This window comes from Phoca vitulina, unplaced genomic scaffold (assembly GCF_004348235.1).
Source record: "Phoca vitulina isolate PV1807 unplaced genomic scaffold, GSC_HSeal_1.0 scaffold1, whole genome shotgun sequence".
Classification (NCBI taxonomy): domain Eukaryota; kingdom Metazoa; phylum Chordata; class Mammalia; order Carnivora; family Phocidae; genus Phoca; species Phoca vitulina.
In genome coordinates, this window is record NW_022589704.1 from 61,321,634 (window position 1) to 61,336,354 (window position 14,721).

The 14,721-nt window shown below is 34.1% G+C and overlaps 1 protein-coding gene across 1 annotated transcript in view; it reads right to left on the minus strand.

The window, feature by feature from the left end:
• Window positions 1-14,721, minus strand: part of UBR3 (ubiquitin protein ligase E3 component n-recognin 3) — a 178,567-nt gene that overhangs the window by 38,053 nt on the left and 125,793 nt on the right. The window contains exon 24 of the mRNA XM_032401120.1: window positions 8,270-8,373. Coding sequence (XP_032257011.1) covers window positions 8,270-8,373 — 104 coding nt within the window. The remainder of the gene's footprint in view (window positions 1-8,269; window positions 8,374-14,721) is intronic.

Here is a 14,721-nt window from a genome sequence, read left to right on the forward strand (position 1 = left end):
GCTCATTTAAGTGAAAGGCTTCTAGGAGAGGGTAACAAGGTAAACGTACCACCAGGAATTATTAAGTAAATAATGGAGAAATGGCAAACATTTAAACATGCTCAAAACTCTCTTATCTTAACAAAACAAACAAAAATAACCCCTTTGAATATATCCACATACAGCTTGTGCTCTCTCCCCACATTCGTTCTTGACAGTTCTCTCTGCTGTTTCCTCATTGCCCTCTCATTTCTCATCCCACTATAATCTGCTTCTGATTCTCCAACTACACAAAAGCAACTTCCTTATTATTCCTTATACTGTATATAACCAGGAGTCCTCAGGAGAATTTATAGCTAACTCAGTTTTAAGGGTCAAGATCCTTCTGAAAACCTGGTTATGGGCTATGGAACTTCTCAGAAAAAAAACTGCACATATAGATACAAAAATTTCCAAATCATTTTAGGAGATTCATGGATTCCTACTAATGAACTCTTAAATCACAAATTAAAAAGCCTTGGTCTGAAAAAGCTATCCAAGACTACGGGGGTCATATCATCAGGACACAAGCCAACATGAACCAAACACAAGTGGTTAAACAGTTAGTATTCTATACCGGGAATAAAAGACATCAACTTTGTTAAAATCCATGCATTCATAATACTAAAAAACAAAAAAACAATCATCTCTGAAGGATGCTAAAAAAAAAAAAAAATACACTCAATAGGGATACCTCGCTGGCTCAGTCGGTACAGCACATGACTCTTGATCTCAGGGTTGTGAGGTCCATGTTGGGTGTACAGATTAGTTAAAAATAAAATCTTTTAAAAAACACAAAAAACAAACAAAACAATCTAGGCAATCATTCATAGCCTCTAATGTCATGAAAAGAGAGACATCTGGAATTTGTCTTGTGATGAAAAGTATGTTACATCATCCATGAAGTGGTTTTGCAAAAAAAAAAAAAAAAAAAAAAGGAAATAAGAACTGAATCTAGGTGTTTAGATCTATCTGCCAGTTTGCAGGGAACACGTGGGAACAGAACATATTATTAAAGGATACCGTGGGGATGCAATTAGTAAAGTACAGACAAAAGATCCAGATTTTTCAACAAATAAAATGTAAGGGGAGAAGGGAAACCCACAGATTTAAAAGAGAAATAACCACCAAATCGAATGTGTAGACCTTGTCTGGATCCCAAGTCAAACAAAGCAACTATAAGAAACCATTTATAACAACTACAGAAATCTGAATACTGACTTGGTATCTAATGATAGTAAAGCTGAACTGTCCATTTAAAAATGTGTTCATGGTACTCTGGTTATGTTTATTGAACAAATCTTTATCTTTTAGAGATACATACTAAAGACTATATAGAGGAAATGATATGATGTCCGGGAGTTGCTTTGAAATAACCCAGGGTAGGAGGGAAGATGGAATAGGAGAGAATATAAATAAAACAAGATTGGCCATGAGTTGATAATTGGTGGGTACATGGAGGTTCATTAAACTCTGCTCTTTATTGTTATATATGGCTGAAATATTCTAAAATAAACAGTTTATTCTTATTTATAAAGCATTGGTTTGTAACAAAGCAAGACTGAAATATTTCCTTTCTTAAAGTGAATGGGAAATAATAAGCAACCTTCTATCTCTGGATGCTGGATGCAGATGATAGTCTATAATCACTAGTACCAGATGTTCCACTGAATCCTGGAATCTCTATCCTATAAGGCATGACTGAACAGAATCGTGATATTCCTCAATGACTGACGTGGAAAAGAACAACAACATGATCCAAATCTGAGTAACTGACCCTTCCTAAAAAAGATGATGATTTTATGTTTTAAATCCCAGAGGTTCAAAAGAAGGAAGAACTTTAGCCAAAGGTATGTAAGTTTTGTGTGGAACTTCCAAGAGGACTTCTTAAAAGAGGGGGTGAAGTTCCTCTCCCAACTCTCCATCCTGCTGCCTTATTAAACAAGACTATGATGGCTGCAACTCCTGCAACTTCCTTGAAACACGAAGGTGAGAGCCACATCATAGGGCTACAGTGCTGTGAAGTAGAAGGACCTGACCTGCCTACCTTCAGACTTCCTTCTACATGAAAAAATAAAAATGTCTATATTACTTAAGCTACTTTGTTATTTGGGGTTTCTTCTCTCTTATACACAGCCAAACCTGATCCTAAGTTATAAAAGAACTAAACATGCATACCTGAAAATAGGGACATATCATAAGTTACTTTTAAGCTTATTTTTTGGAGGCCAGTGGTATGATGGGTATAATAAATTAATAATAAATATTAATAAATAAATAATATAATAAATATTCATTTAGCCATTATAAATTAACTAGATCAATTTTCTTGACTCAAATATTTTAGTAAACAATTTGAGAATATGTTTCTACTGAATTTAATCTATTATGTTCAATTAATTCAATGTATTACATCTTCTTTTGGCATTAACTTCACCTTCTATTGAGGGCTAGCTCCAATAGTTGTCATCTCATGATAAGGGAGATGCACCTGTTACAGCTCTCAGACACTAATACAGTAGGTCCTTTACAATCAACTGAACTATTTTTCTCTTCAGATAAATATTAATTATAGAAATAAGTCTATTTCTATAATCGAGTTTCCTTCATTTTAGCTTTTCAGATTTATGTAGTAATTATGCATACATGTAAAATATTTAAATACAGTATCTTAAAAAAAAGTAAACTATCTATCTTGAAGACTTTATAAAACAAAGTAAAATTGTTTATATTTCAAAATGTAATACTACTAGTATAATTAGAAGAGCACAGTCAGGGCAAACCAACATAACTCCAAAGCAACTATTTCCCTAAAATAAGGAAAACTAACCAAAGTAACACATAAAACCTAAACAGCTTATAACTAATTTTGCAAAGAGATGAAATTCAATAAGGCTAATTAAAAGGTATATGTTTTGAAGACTGCAAAATAAATAATGAAATTCAAATACATAGCCAAACCCCAAAAAAGATACATTCAAAAATATCTGAAATTTGGCAGTTCCTCAAGAAGTTAAACATAGAATGACCATGACCCAGCAAACCCACTTTTAGCTATGTACAAAAGAACTAAAGACAGGTATTCAAACAAAAACGGGTATTCAAACAGTAGCACTACTCTTAAGAGCCAAATGGTAGAAACAATCAAAATGTCTATCAAATGATGACTGGATAAACAAAATGTGGCATAGCCCTGTAATGAAATATTACTCAGCCATGAAGAGAAATGAAGTACGACACATACTACATCATGGATGAACCGTGAACACATTAAGTGAAAGCAGCTAGACACAAAAGGCCACATACTGTATAATTCTATTAATATGAAATATCTAGCACAGGCAAATCCATAGAGTAAGAAAGCAGATTAGTGGTTTCTAGAGGCTGGGGAAAGAAGAAACGGAAGTGATTGCTTAATGGATACAAAGTTTCTCTCTGGGCTGATGAAAATGTTCTGGAGCTAGATAATGGTGATGGTTGACAACATATGAATGTACTGAACTGTACATTTAAAAATTGTTAAAAAGGTGAATTTTAGGTGTTTTTTTTTTTAAAAAAAGGTTTAATTATTTATTTTCGAGAGAAAGTGCACACACGAGCTGGGTGAGGGGCAGAGGGAGAAGGAGAGAGAATCTCAAGCAGACTCGACACTAACCATGGAGCCTGATGTGGGACTCAATCCCAGGACCCTGAGATCATAACCTGAGTCGAAATCAAGAGTCGGCAACTTAATCAACTGAGCCACCCAGGTGTCCCGTGTAAAGTTTTATGCGTTTTATATTTAAAAACAATCCAAAATTACCAGACAGATGTAACGGATATACTCAGAACATTTCATCCTAAAACAACAGAATAATATTCAAATGCATATGGGGCATTCTCCAGAACTGATCACATATTAGGCCACAAAACAAGCCTCAACAAATTCAAAAAGATCAAAGTCACAGCATGCATCTTTTCTGACTACAACGCTATGAAACTATAAGTCAACCACAAGAAAATAACCTTGAAAGACCACAAATACATGGAGGTTAACATGCTACTAAACAATGAATGCATTAACCAGGAAATAAAAGAAGAAATTAAAAAGTACATGGAAACAAATGAAAATGAAAACACAATGGTTCAAAATCTTTGGGACGCAGCAAAAGTATTTCTAAGAGGGAAGTTTATAGCAATACAGGCCTACCTCAAGAAGAAAAAATCTTAAAAAAACAACCTAACCTTACACCTAAAGAAGCTAGAAAAAGAACAACAAACAAAACCTAAAACCAGCAAAAGGAAGGAAACAATAAAGATTAGAGCAGAAATAAATAATAGAGAAACCAAAACAAAAAAAAAAATACCAATAGAACAAATCAATGAAAACAGGAACTGGTTCACTGAGAAAAAAAATCAACAAAATTGATTAACCTCTAGGCAGACTTATCAAGAAAAAAAGAGAAAGGACTCAACTAAACAGAATCACCAATGAACCAATATCACAGAAATATAATTATAAGAGAATATTATGAAAAGCTATATGCCAACAAAATTAGACAACCTAGAAGAAATGGATAAATTCCTAGAAACTTATATGAACTACAAAAACTGAAACAGGAAGAAACAGAAAATTTAGACAGACTGATTACCAGCAAAGAAACTGAATCAGTAATCAAAAAACTCACAACAAACAAAAGTCCAGGACCAGATGGCTTCACAGGCGAATTCTACCAAACATTTCAAGAAAAACTAATACCAATTCTTCTCAAATTATTCCAAAAAATGGAAAAAGAAAGAATACTTCCAAATTCATTCTATGAGGCCAGCATTACCCGATACCAAAACCAGATAAAACCACACACACACACACACACACACACACACACAGAACTACAGGCCAATATCTCTAATGACTGTAGATGCAAAAATCCTCAACAAAACATCAGCAAACCAAATCCAACAATGCATTAAAAAAATCATTCACCACCATCAAGTGGGATATACTCCTGGTTTGCAAGAGTGGTCCAATATTAGCAAATCAATCATTTTGATATACCACATTAATAAAAGAAAGGATAAGAACCATATGATCATTTTAATAGGTACAGAAAAGCATCTGTCAAAGTACAACATCCATTCATGATAAAAACCCTCAACAAGGTAGGTTTAGAGGTAACATAACATAATAAAGGCCATCTATGAAAAACACACGCTAACATCATCCTCAATGGGGAAAAACTGAGAGCCTTTCCCCTAAGGTCAGGAACAAGACAAGGATGTCCACTCTCACCACTTTTATTCAACATAGTACTGGAAGTCCTAGCCACAGCAATCAGACAACAAAAAGAAGTAAAAGGCATCCAATTCGGTAAGAAAGAAGTAAAACTTTCACTATTTGCAGATGACATGATATGATATATAGAAAATCTGAAAGATTCCACCAAAAAAACTGCTAGAACTGATAAATGAATTCAATAAACTCCCAGGGTACAAAATCAACATTCAGAAATCTGTGGCATTTCTCTTTTTTTTCTTCTTTGTGGCATCTCTATACACCAATAATGAAGCAGCAGAAAGAGAAATTAAGAAAATAATCCCATTTACAACTGCACCAAAAATAATAAGATACCTAGGAAAAAATCAAACCAAAGAGGTGAAAGACCTGTACTCTGAAAACTAAAACACTGATGCAAGAAAGTGAAGATGACACAATGAAATGGAAAGACATTCCATGCTTATGGATTGGAAGAACAAATATTGTTAAAATATCCATACCCATTGCTTTGGGTACAAAGCAATCTACATATTTAACACAATCCCTATCAAAATATCAACAGCATTTTTCACAGAACTAGAATAAACAATCCTAAAATTTGTATAGAACTACAAAAGACCCCAAATAGCCAAAGCAATCCTGAAAAGGAAAAGCTAAGCTGGAGGCATCACAATTCTGGACTTCAAGTTACATTACAAAGCTGTAGTAATTGAAACAGTACGATACTGGCACAAAAACAGACACATAAATCAATGGAACAAATAAGAAAACCCAGAAATAAATCCACAACTATATGGTCAATTAATCTTTGGCAAAATAGGAAAGAATATCCAACGGGAAAAAGACAGTCTCTTCAACAAATGGTGTTGGGAAAACTGGACAGCAACATGCAAAAGAATGAAACTGGACCACTTTCTTACACCATACACAAAAATAAATTCAAAATGGATTGATGACCTAAATGTGAGACCTGAATCCATAAAAATCCTAGAAAAGAATACAGGCAGTAACTTCTTTGACATCAGCCATAGTAACTTCTTTCTACATATGTCTCCTGAGACAACGGAAAGAAAAGCAAAATATACTATTGGGACTACATCAAAATAAAAAGCTCCTGCACAGTGAAGGAAATAATCAACAAAACTAAAAGACAACCTACAGATGGGAGAAGATATTTGCAAATGACATATCTGATAAAGGGTCAGTATCCAAAATCTATACAGAATTTATACAACTACATCAAAAACTAATGATATGGTGACTAACATAACATAATAAAAAAAAAATTTTTTTAAAGAATTTATACAACTCAACACCCAAAAAACAAATAATCCAATTAAAAATGGGCAGAAGACATGAATAGACATTTTCCCAAAGAAGACATCCAGATGGCCAAAAGACACATGAAAAGATGCTCAATATCACTCATCATCAGGGAAACACAAATCAAAACTACAATGAGATATCACCTCACACCTGCCAGAATGGCTAATATCAAAAACACAAGGAACAAGTGTTGGCAAGAATGTGGAGAAAAAGGAAACCTCTTGCACTGTTGGTGGGAATGCAAACTGGTGCAGCCACTCTGGAAAACAGTATGGAGGTTCCTCAAAAAGTTAAAAATAGAACTACCCTATGATACAGCAACCACACTACTGGATATTTACCTGAAGAATACAAAATTCTAATTCAAAGGGATACATGCACCCCTATATTTACAGTATTATTTACAATAGCCAAGATATGGAATCAACCCAAGTGTCCATCAATTGATGAATGGATAAAGAAGATGTGGGGGGGGGGTGTATAAATACATATACATATATATTGGAATATTTGCTCAGCCATGAAAAGAATGAAATCTTGCAATTCGCAATGACATGGGTAGAGCTAGAGCGTATTACACTCAGTGAAATAAGTCAGTCAGAGAAAGACAAATACCATATGATTTCACTCATATGTCAAATTCAAGAAACAAAACAAATAAGCAAAGGAAAAAAAAAGAGAGAGAGAGGCAAACCAAGAAACAGACTCTTGACTATACTGAACACATTAATGGTTACCAGAGGGAAGGCGGGTGGGGGGAAGGATGAAATACATGATGGGGATTAAGGAGTGCACTTGGCCTTAATGAACACCAGGTGATTAAAATAAAAATTAAAAAAAAAAAAAATTCACAGTTTGAGTATAAAATATTATGCCTGTTTATTAATGACATTTAACTCCTCAGAGAGGATCATAATTTGCATAAAATACCAATTTGCTTATGTTTAAAATAAATGATCACTTCATACCCTCAGGTAAAAGATTTTATCAAAAGATCAAGTTGAAGTACACACAAAAAATATCTTCCCCAGTAACAAGGCCTTTATACACCTATAGATGTTCTTTCATGTTAACTCATAACACAAAAACAAAGCTTTTCACCAAAAGGGAATGGTTAATCATTTAATAGAATATTTTAAATGTCTTTAAATGAAAACTACAAAGACTATGGAACAATAATTAAAATATTGCTAATATAATATTAATGCTATTGTTATCATAGTATTAATGCTGTTAATATCAAGATAGTATATTAACACTAATTAAAAATGATGGAGTATCACATTTTGAAAAACCCTATGATTACTACTATAAAAAATATTTATGCATATAGATAGGGTAGAGGCATTAAGGCTGACAGTCTGCTCTTTTTTTCACATTTTTGTATTATCACTTTAAATTTTTTTAAAACAAAAGTCTTTGGGGTGATTTTCCCTTATCTTTACCTTATTATTGAATAAAAACCTGAAAAGAACAGACCCATAAGGAAAAAAAAAAAAACCTTTATTTCACTGTCATCTTCTTTTAGATATATATGATTTACTATTATTAAAAAATAATAAAGTCATTGATCTCAAAACATTTCCAACAGACTGAATATTTGTCCCCATAATTTTTAGAGTATTATGTATACTATATAGTCCAAGAATCATAATTATCAAGACATACCTTTTCGTAAGGGTTGCGGCATCATTAAGATCTGGATGAGCAAAAGAGATGTAACATCATGATAAAGAATTGGAACCTCAGGCTGTTGTTCTTCATTTCCCTGCCTAAAAGAAAAATGCATAATCACTTTAGACAATATTGTATATCTTTTCTAATTCATTTTATATTTCCCATATATGTCTATGGAACAGAAATCAAACTTTCATAAACATCTGAGAAATCTCAAAAGAAAAAGGGGCCATAGTTTTTGCTTAAAAATATAATCTTCTGTATCCATTTATTCCCTTGACTCTGCCTAATATGAAAAAATTATACAGAAAATTTATTAGATCTTACTTAAGTAAATAATTGGGATACATTAACTTGAAATGAGTCTTTTTGATTTCTTAAATTACAGAAATCAAATGAAGGATTAATTGGAACTTTAGAGGATTAGTTTCACTATAAATAGAGTGGATACAGGATACTTGCTATCACAAAGTTTGCATACAGAGTAAATGTTCACATTATTAAAAAAGAACAGGTACAATTCACAAGCAAGTTATATTGAAAAGGCATGATTTTTATTTTTTGTTAAGTTGTTTCAATTTTATGACTATCATAAAAATTCAAAAAATCTTCAAAATTTTTAAAGTTTCAAAAAAAAAGATAATGATAGCCAAAACAGAACTTAAAACACACTATAAAAGACAAAGTAGTAAATCTTAGGAATGTATAGTACTATGAGAAACACAGAATATATTCTAAAGCTGGGGCGCCTGGGTGGCTCAGTCGTTAAGCGTCTGCCTTCAGCTCAGGGTCCTGGGATCAAGCCTTCTTCCATCGGGCTCCCTGCTCAGCGGGAAGCCTGCTTCTCCCTCCCCCACTCCCCCTGTTTGTGTTCCCTCTCTCGCTGTGTCTCTCTCTGTCAAATAAATAAAATCTTAAAAAAAAAAAAAGAATATATTCTAAAGCAGATCCCATTCTAGACCTATAAGAATTTTTAAAACCCTGTAGAAGGATACATTTTTTTAATCATAGGTTTAATTTTTATGTCAGAAAGCAAAAGCAAATCTTAAGCTTCAAGAATTGAATATATTTTGAAACTATAATTCAGACTAGATTTAGGGTGAACAAAAATTATTCAACTCTTTTATTAGGCTCCATCATTCAACAAATACTGATTACTTACTATATGTCAGGCAATGGACAGCACTGCTTTGAAGCTTTTAAGTGCCAGAGGAAGACAGCTCTTTAAATGTCTCCATTCTCTACAGATACCCCTTTATTTTATTTTATTTTATTTTATTTTTTTTTTTTTTAAAGATTTTTATTTATTTATTTGACAGAGAGAGACAGTGAGAGAGGGAACACAGCAGGGGGGAGTGGGAGAGGGAGAAGCAGGCTTCCCGCCGAGCAAGGAGCCCGATGTGGGGCTCGATCCCAGGACCCTGGGATCATGACCCGAGCCGAAGGCAGACGCTTAACGACTGAGCCACCCAGGCGCCCCGATACCCCTTTATTTTACTTGTCTCCCTCTCCAAAGCTAACTTTCCATTAATGCTATGAAACCTACTATTTGTCTCTCCAGTCTCTCTTTTTTATAAGACCAAAGTTCTTTTTTAAAAAATGCGGGAGGGGCTACCATTTGCTCATCTATTAGTCAAATCCCCCCAAAAAATGGTTTTCCACATGGCCAACAATGATCTCTTAATTACAAAATCTAGTGGACATTTTTCAATCCTTATCTTACTGACCTTTAACTCTGCATATGGTTGAACATTTTTGTCTAGAAAATTCTCTTGGCTTTTGTGAAACACTCTCCCAGGTTCCCTTCTAACTCTCTGATTACTTTAGTTTTCTTGACAAGTTCTTCCTCTGACTAACCTAGAAATGGTGCTGTTTCCCAAGGCTCCAATTCCCACTCTCTTTTAATATAAAGGACTCATTTTGAAAGACTTCCTAACCCATGACTCCAATCACCAGCTATACACTGATGACTCCCAAGTCTGTATCTTTAGCTATGACTCTCTTAAACTCTCTATCTGAATATTCACTATCTCCACTTGTATATCTAACAGGCAGCTCAACCTGAGCATGCCTGAAACTGAACTCATGATCATTCTACTCTATTCTACACAAACAATCCCCCCCTAGCCATAACCAATCTACTCTCCCTTCTATGTTCTTAGTCTTGATGTGGCTTATTTATTATAATCTCTAGCAGGTAGCACAATGTCTGAGTTAATATAATACAATATACACACAATAAAAATATAATGAATAAATAAGGCAGGATCTTGGGGATATCCTGAACCTATCTTCTCTTACTCCATATTTAATTGTCAGTAAGTCCTAACAACTATCTTTATTCTTCTTTGTCATTCTATAGCCACTGCCTTCTCACTACTCAATCTCCCCAATTTTATGTTCTAATTCATCCTCTACACTGTTAAGTGCCCTGGAAAAAAGAAAAAAAGAAAAAAAAGGAAACCTTTCACAGAAGCTATATCTTGTTTGCCATCATTTCCCTGACGCCTGGATTAAAACAGTTTATAAAAACCAGCGGAATAAATTTAAAAATGAAAAATGAATGGATGGCTAGATGGACAAACAGGTGGAAAAAGAGACAAAAACTGGACAGCTAAGACTACAGAGCATACAGAGAGAGATAAAATGCACTGAGGGAGGAAACATCATAGAAAATTACAAACTTAATGAGATTAGGGCCTATAAATCCTACACGTTTTTGTATTTCTCTGGTTTTACCACAGTTCCTTTAGTGAAATGAACAAAATGACTCAAAGGAAATACGCAAAGAGGATAAAACCCATTCCCAAAGAGTAAGAGGAAAGTAACACTGAAAAATCCTTGCTGACCTATGGATAAAAAAGAAAGTGGTAAGAAACAGGTCTGTTAACAACTAATTAGAATAAAAATGATTTTGGGAGCGCCTGGGTGGCTCAGTTGTTAAGCATCTGCCTTTGGCTCAGATCATGATCCCAGGGTCCTGGGATCGAGCCCCGCATCAGGCTCCTGGGATCGAGCCCCGCCTCAGGCTCCTTGCTCAGCGGGACGCCTGCTTCTCCCTCTCCCACTCCCCCTGCTTGTGTTCCCTCTCTCGCTGTGTCTCTCTCTGTCAAATAAATAAATAAAATCTTTAAATAAATAAATAAATAAGAATAAAAATGATTTTGGATTATCAAACTACTGCATTAAATCTAATAGCTGACAAAAGACTCATACTTAGAATTCAAAGGAACTTTATGGATCCATTTAAACTAGCCCAGTCTCACCCCTATGCAAAGATACATTTTACTGGACAAAACTCAAAGAGGCTTAAGAACCTCTTGCGTCATGACCTAAAGACTAACAAATTACAGAGCTTTTAGGTATAGAAAATAAAAGTATCCCCAAATGAATAAATTAAATATAGTTTCTTAAAATAGGGATATTATAAGCAACTGAAAAGTTTAAAGACCTAATTCATTTATTTTGTTATGTGTCAACAATTTTTTTGTAATGGAAGCAATCTTTCTCAAATTTAGAGGTTAATTACTTTTTGCTATTACTTATTTGCTTATTATTATTATTGCAGTAAACTTCAATTATTTAAAATCAGTCTAAATCTCCATATGCATGGAAAACTATACTTCAGATTATACCTCTATTATAATTATTCATATATACTTGTTAAAAATATGGCAATCTTTATATTTAAATAATTGAGAATGTATAATTAAGAAATGTTTCAAAACTACAATGATACAAAAAGGAATTTTATCTTTTTATTTTATTATTTTATTATTTTATTTTTATTTTTTTAGATTTTATTTACTTATTTCAGAGACAGAGAGAGAGAGAGCATGAGCAGGGAGAGGGGCAGAGGGAGAGGGAGAAGCAGACTTCCTGCTGAGCAGGGAGCCCAATGTGGGGCTCGATCCCAGAACCCTGGGATCATGACCTGAGCCAAAGGCAGATGCTTAACTGACTGAGCCACCCCCGGGCCCCCACAAAAAAATTTTTTTTTTAAATGGGGAATGTCCTGGGGTCCCTGGCTGGATCAGTTGGTAAAGCATGCAACTGTTGATCTTGGGGTCATGAGTACAAGTCCCACGTTGGGCTTAATAATTACTTTAAAAAAATGGGGAACGTTCTTAGTTGGGAAACTGTCTACTATAAAGATAACTATTTTCCCAAGATTAATTTATGAATTTAAGATAATTCTAATCAAAATCACAAGTGAAGGGAAGGGCTTAGAAAATGGTTCTAAAGATCATCTGGAAGAATAAGCCGGTGAGAACAGTAAAGAAAAATTGGGAAGTAGGGGATGGGATCGGGGGTAGAAGAAATGAGTGAAGCCTAATCTAATCAGAGACATACACGTAACATATCTCCTCAATAAGTAAACCAGAATGGTTCTTCTGTGATAGAATGTTTTTATCACAGACATAGGCTTGTAGGTCAACAGAACAAAGTGGAAAGTCCCTCATTAGGATCATAAGATACAAACATTTAGTATATAACACATGGGATGTAAAATTGCCAAAAAATTAGCTAGTTATTTGAAAATAAATTTTATATCTTCACGCATTACTACTGATGAAAATAAATTCCAATATTTTAAAAAATCATCCCATAAGAAAATTCTACAAAGAATATATGAGTAGGTATTGCAAACCCTAAGGCAGGAAACACATTGTAATAGAATGTGTAATAAAACACATTCTAAAGGTAAACACCAGAACTTGGATGGGTTAGACAGGTATTCTAAGTATAAAAGTAACCAGAAAAAATAATAAATATAGGGCTTGATTGGTTTGGCTACATGAAATTTTCAAACCTTAATATTTCAAGAAAAGTAATATAAAATTAAAAGGCAAACATATTTTGGAAAAAAGTTTAAACACCTATGAAAAAATAAGGTTTACTATTTTAAGTTGTAAAGAATCACTCAGATTTTTTAATTATTTAAATTCAATTTAGTTAACAGATACCGTATTATTAGTTTCAAGGGTAGAATTTAGTGATTCATCAGTTGCATACAACACCCAGTGCTCATTACATCAAGTGCCCTCCTTAATGCCCATCACCCAATTATCCCTTCCCCCCACCGACCTCCCTTCCAACAACTTTGTTTCCTAGAGAAACAGAAACTTTCTGTTTCTTATGGTTTGCCTCCCTCTCTACTTTCATCTTATTTTATTTTTCCTTCCCTTCCCCATGTTCATCTGTTTAGTAATAATTTTTTTAAAATAAGATGCCAACAGAAAAATGGACAGATGTTCTGAACATATAATTCACAAAGAATATACACAAATAGCTAGTAAACATGAAACATTTATATGAAGTTAACTTTACTTTTGTTTTACTAAACAAATTTCTATTACTTTGGAATCCATTTTTTTATGTATCAAACTAGCCCAAAATATGTTTTTAAAGTGATAATACCCAAGATTAACAGAAATGGGAATATCCCTACATTGCCAGTGAAAGCTTATATAGGTACAATCTTTCCAAAAAGCAATGTTGTGCTATGTAACACAGTGCCTGACACTATGTGAATATTTATAAAGTAAATGACTAAAACATAAAATATATGTTTTCATGTTATTTTAGAGTTCTGAGATTATATCTGACATGTCAAGAACTGCTTAATACATCATCTGATATTATGGTAGAAAAGGAGAAACAATTTAAAAGATTAACAATAGGAATGAATACATAAATTAGGTATGTTAAGGAATTTTTAATGATGTGGGAATTTGGTTGTTATGTGTTAATTTTAAAAAGCAGATTCTAAAACTGGTATAGTATGATTCAAACAGTATTTAAAAATTCAGAATATATATTCAGAAAAAAAGAAACTGGAAATAAATATTTCAAAATGTTAACAATGTTAGAGGAATTCCCAGAAAACAGAACTGATTTTCCCCCTCATATTTGCTCTCATTTTTATAGTTCATGAATTCATGAAATTATAATAAACTATATATAACATGTGGGTTATAAGATTTTGGATTCTTTTGGGGAAAGAGTCCAAGATGGCGGAGGAGTAGAAGACCTTAATTTCGTCTGGTCCCAGGAATTCAGCTAGATAGCTATCAAACCATTCTGAACACCTGCAAACTCAACCAGAGATCGAAGAAAAGAATAGCTGCAACTCTATGAATAGAAAAGCAACCACTTTCTGCAAAGTAGGAGGTGTGGAGAAATGAATCCAAAGCAATGTATGGGAAGACAGACCGTGGGGGGGAAGGGAGCCTCCGTCAGCCGGCTACTGGCAACTGATAGAGCAGTGAAGCATAAAATCAGAACTTCTAGAAGTCTGCTCTGGTGAGGGACGTCGCTCTGGTGGCTAAGCGGGGGGTGGAACCCTCGTGGGTCAGTGTGGCCTCAGGACCCTCAGGGTCACAGGAAGACCAGGAGTGCCTGAGTGCGGCAGAGCTCCCAGCTATTGGAGCAGGAGAAGC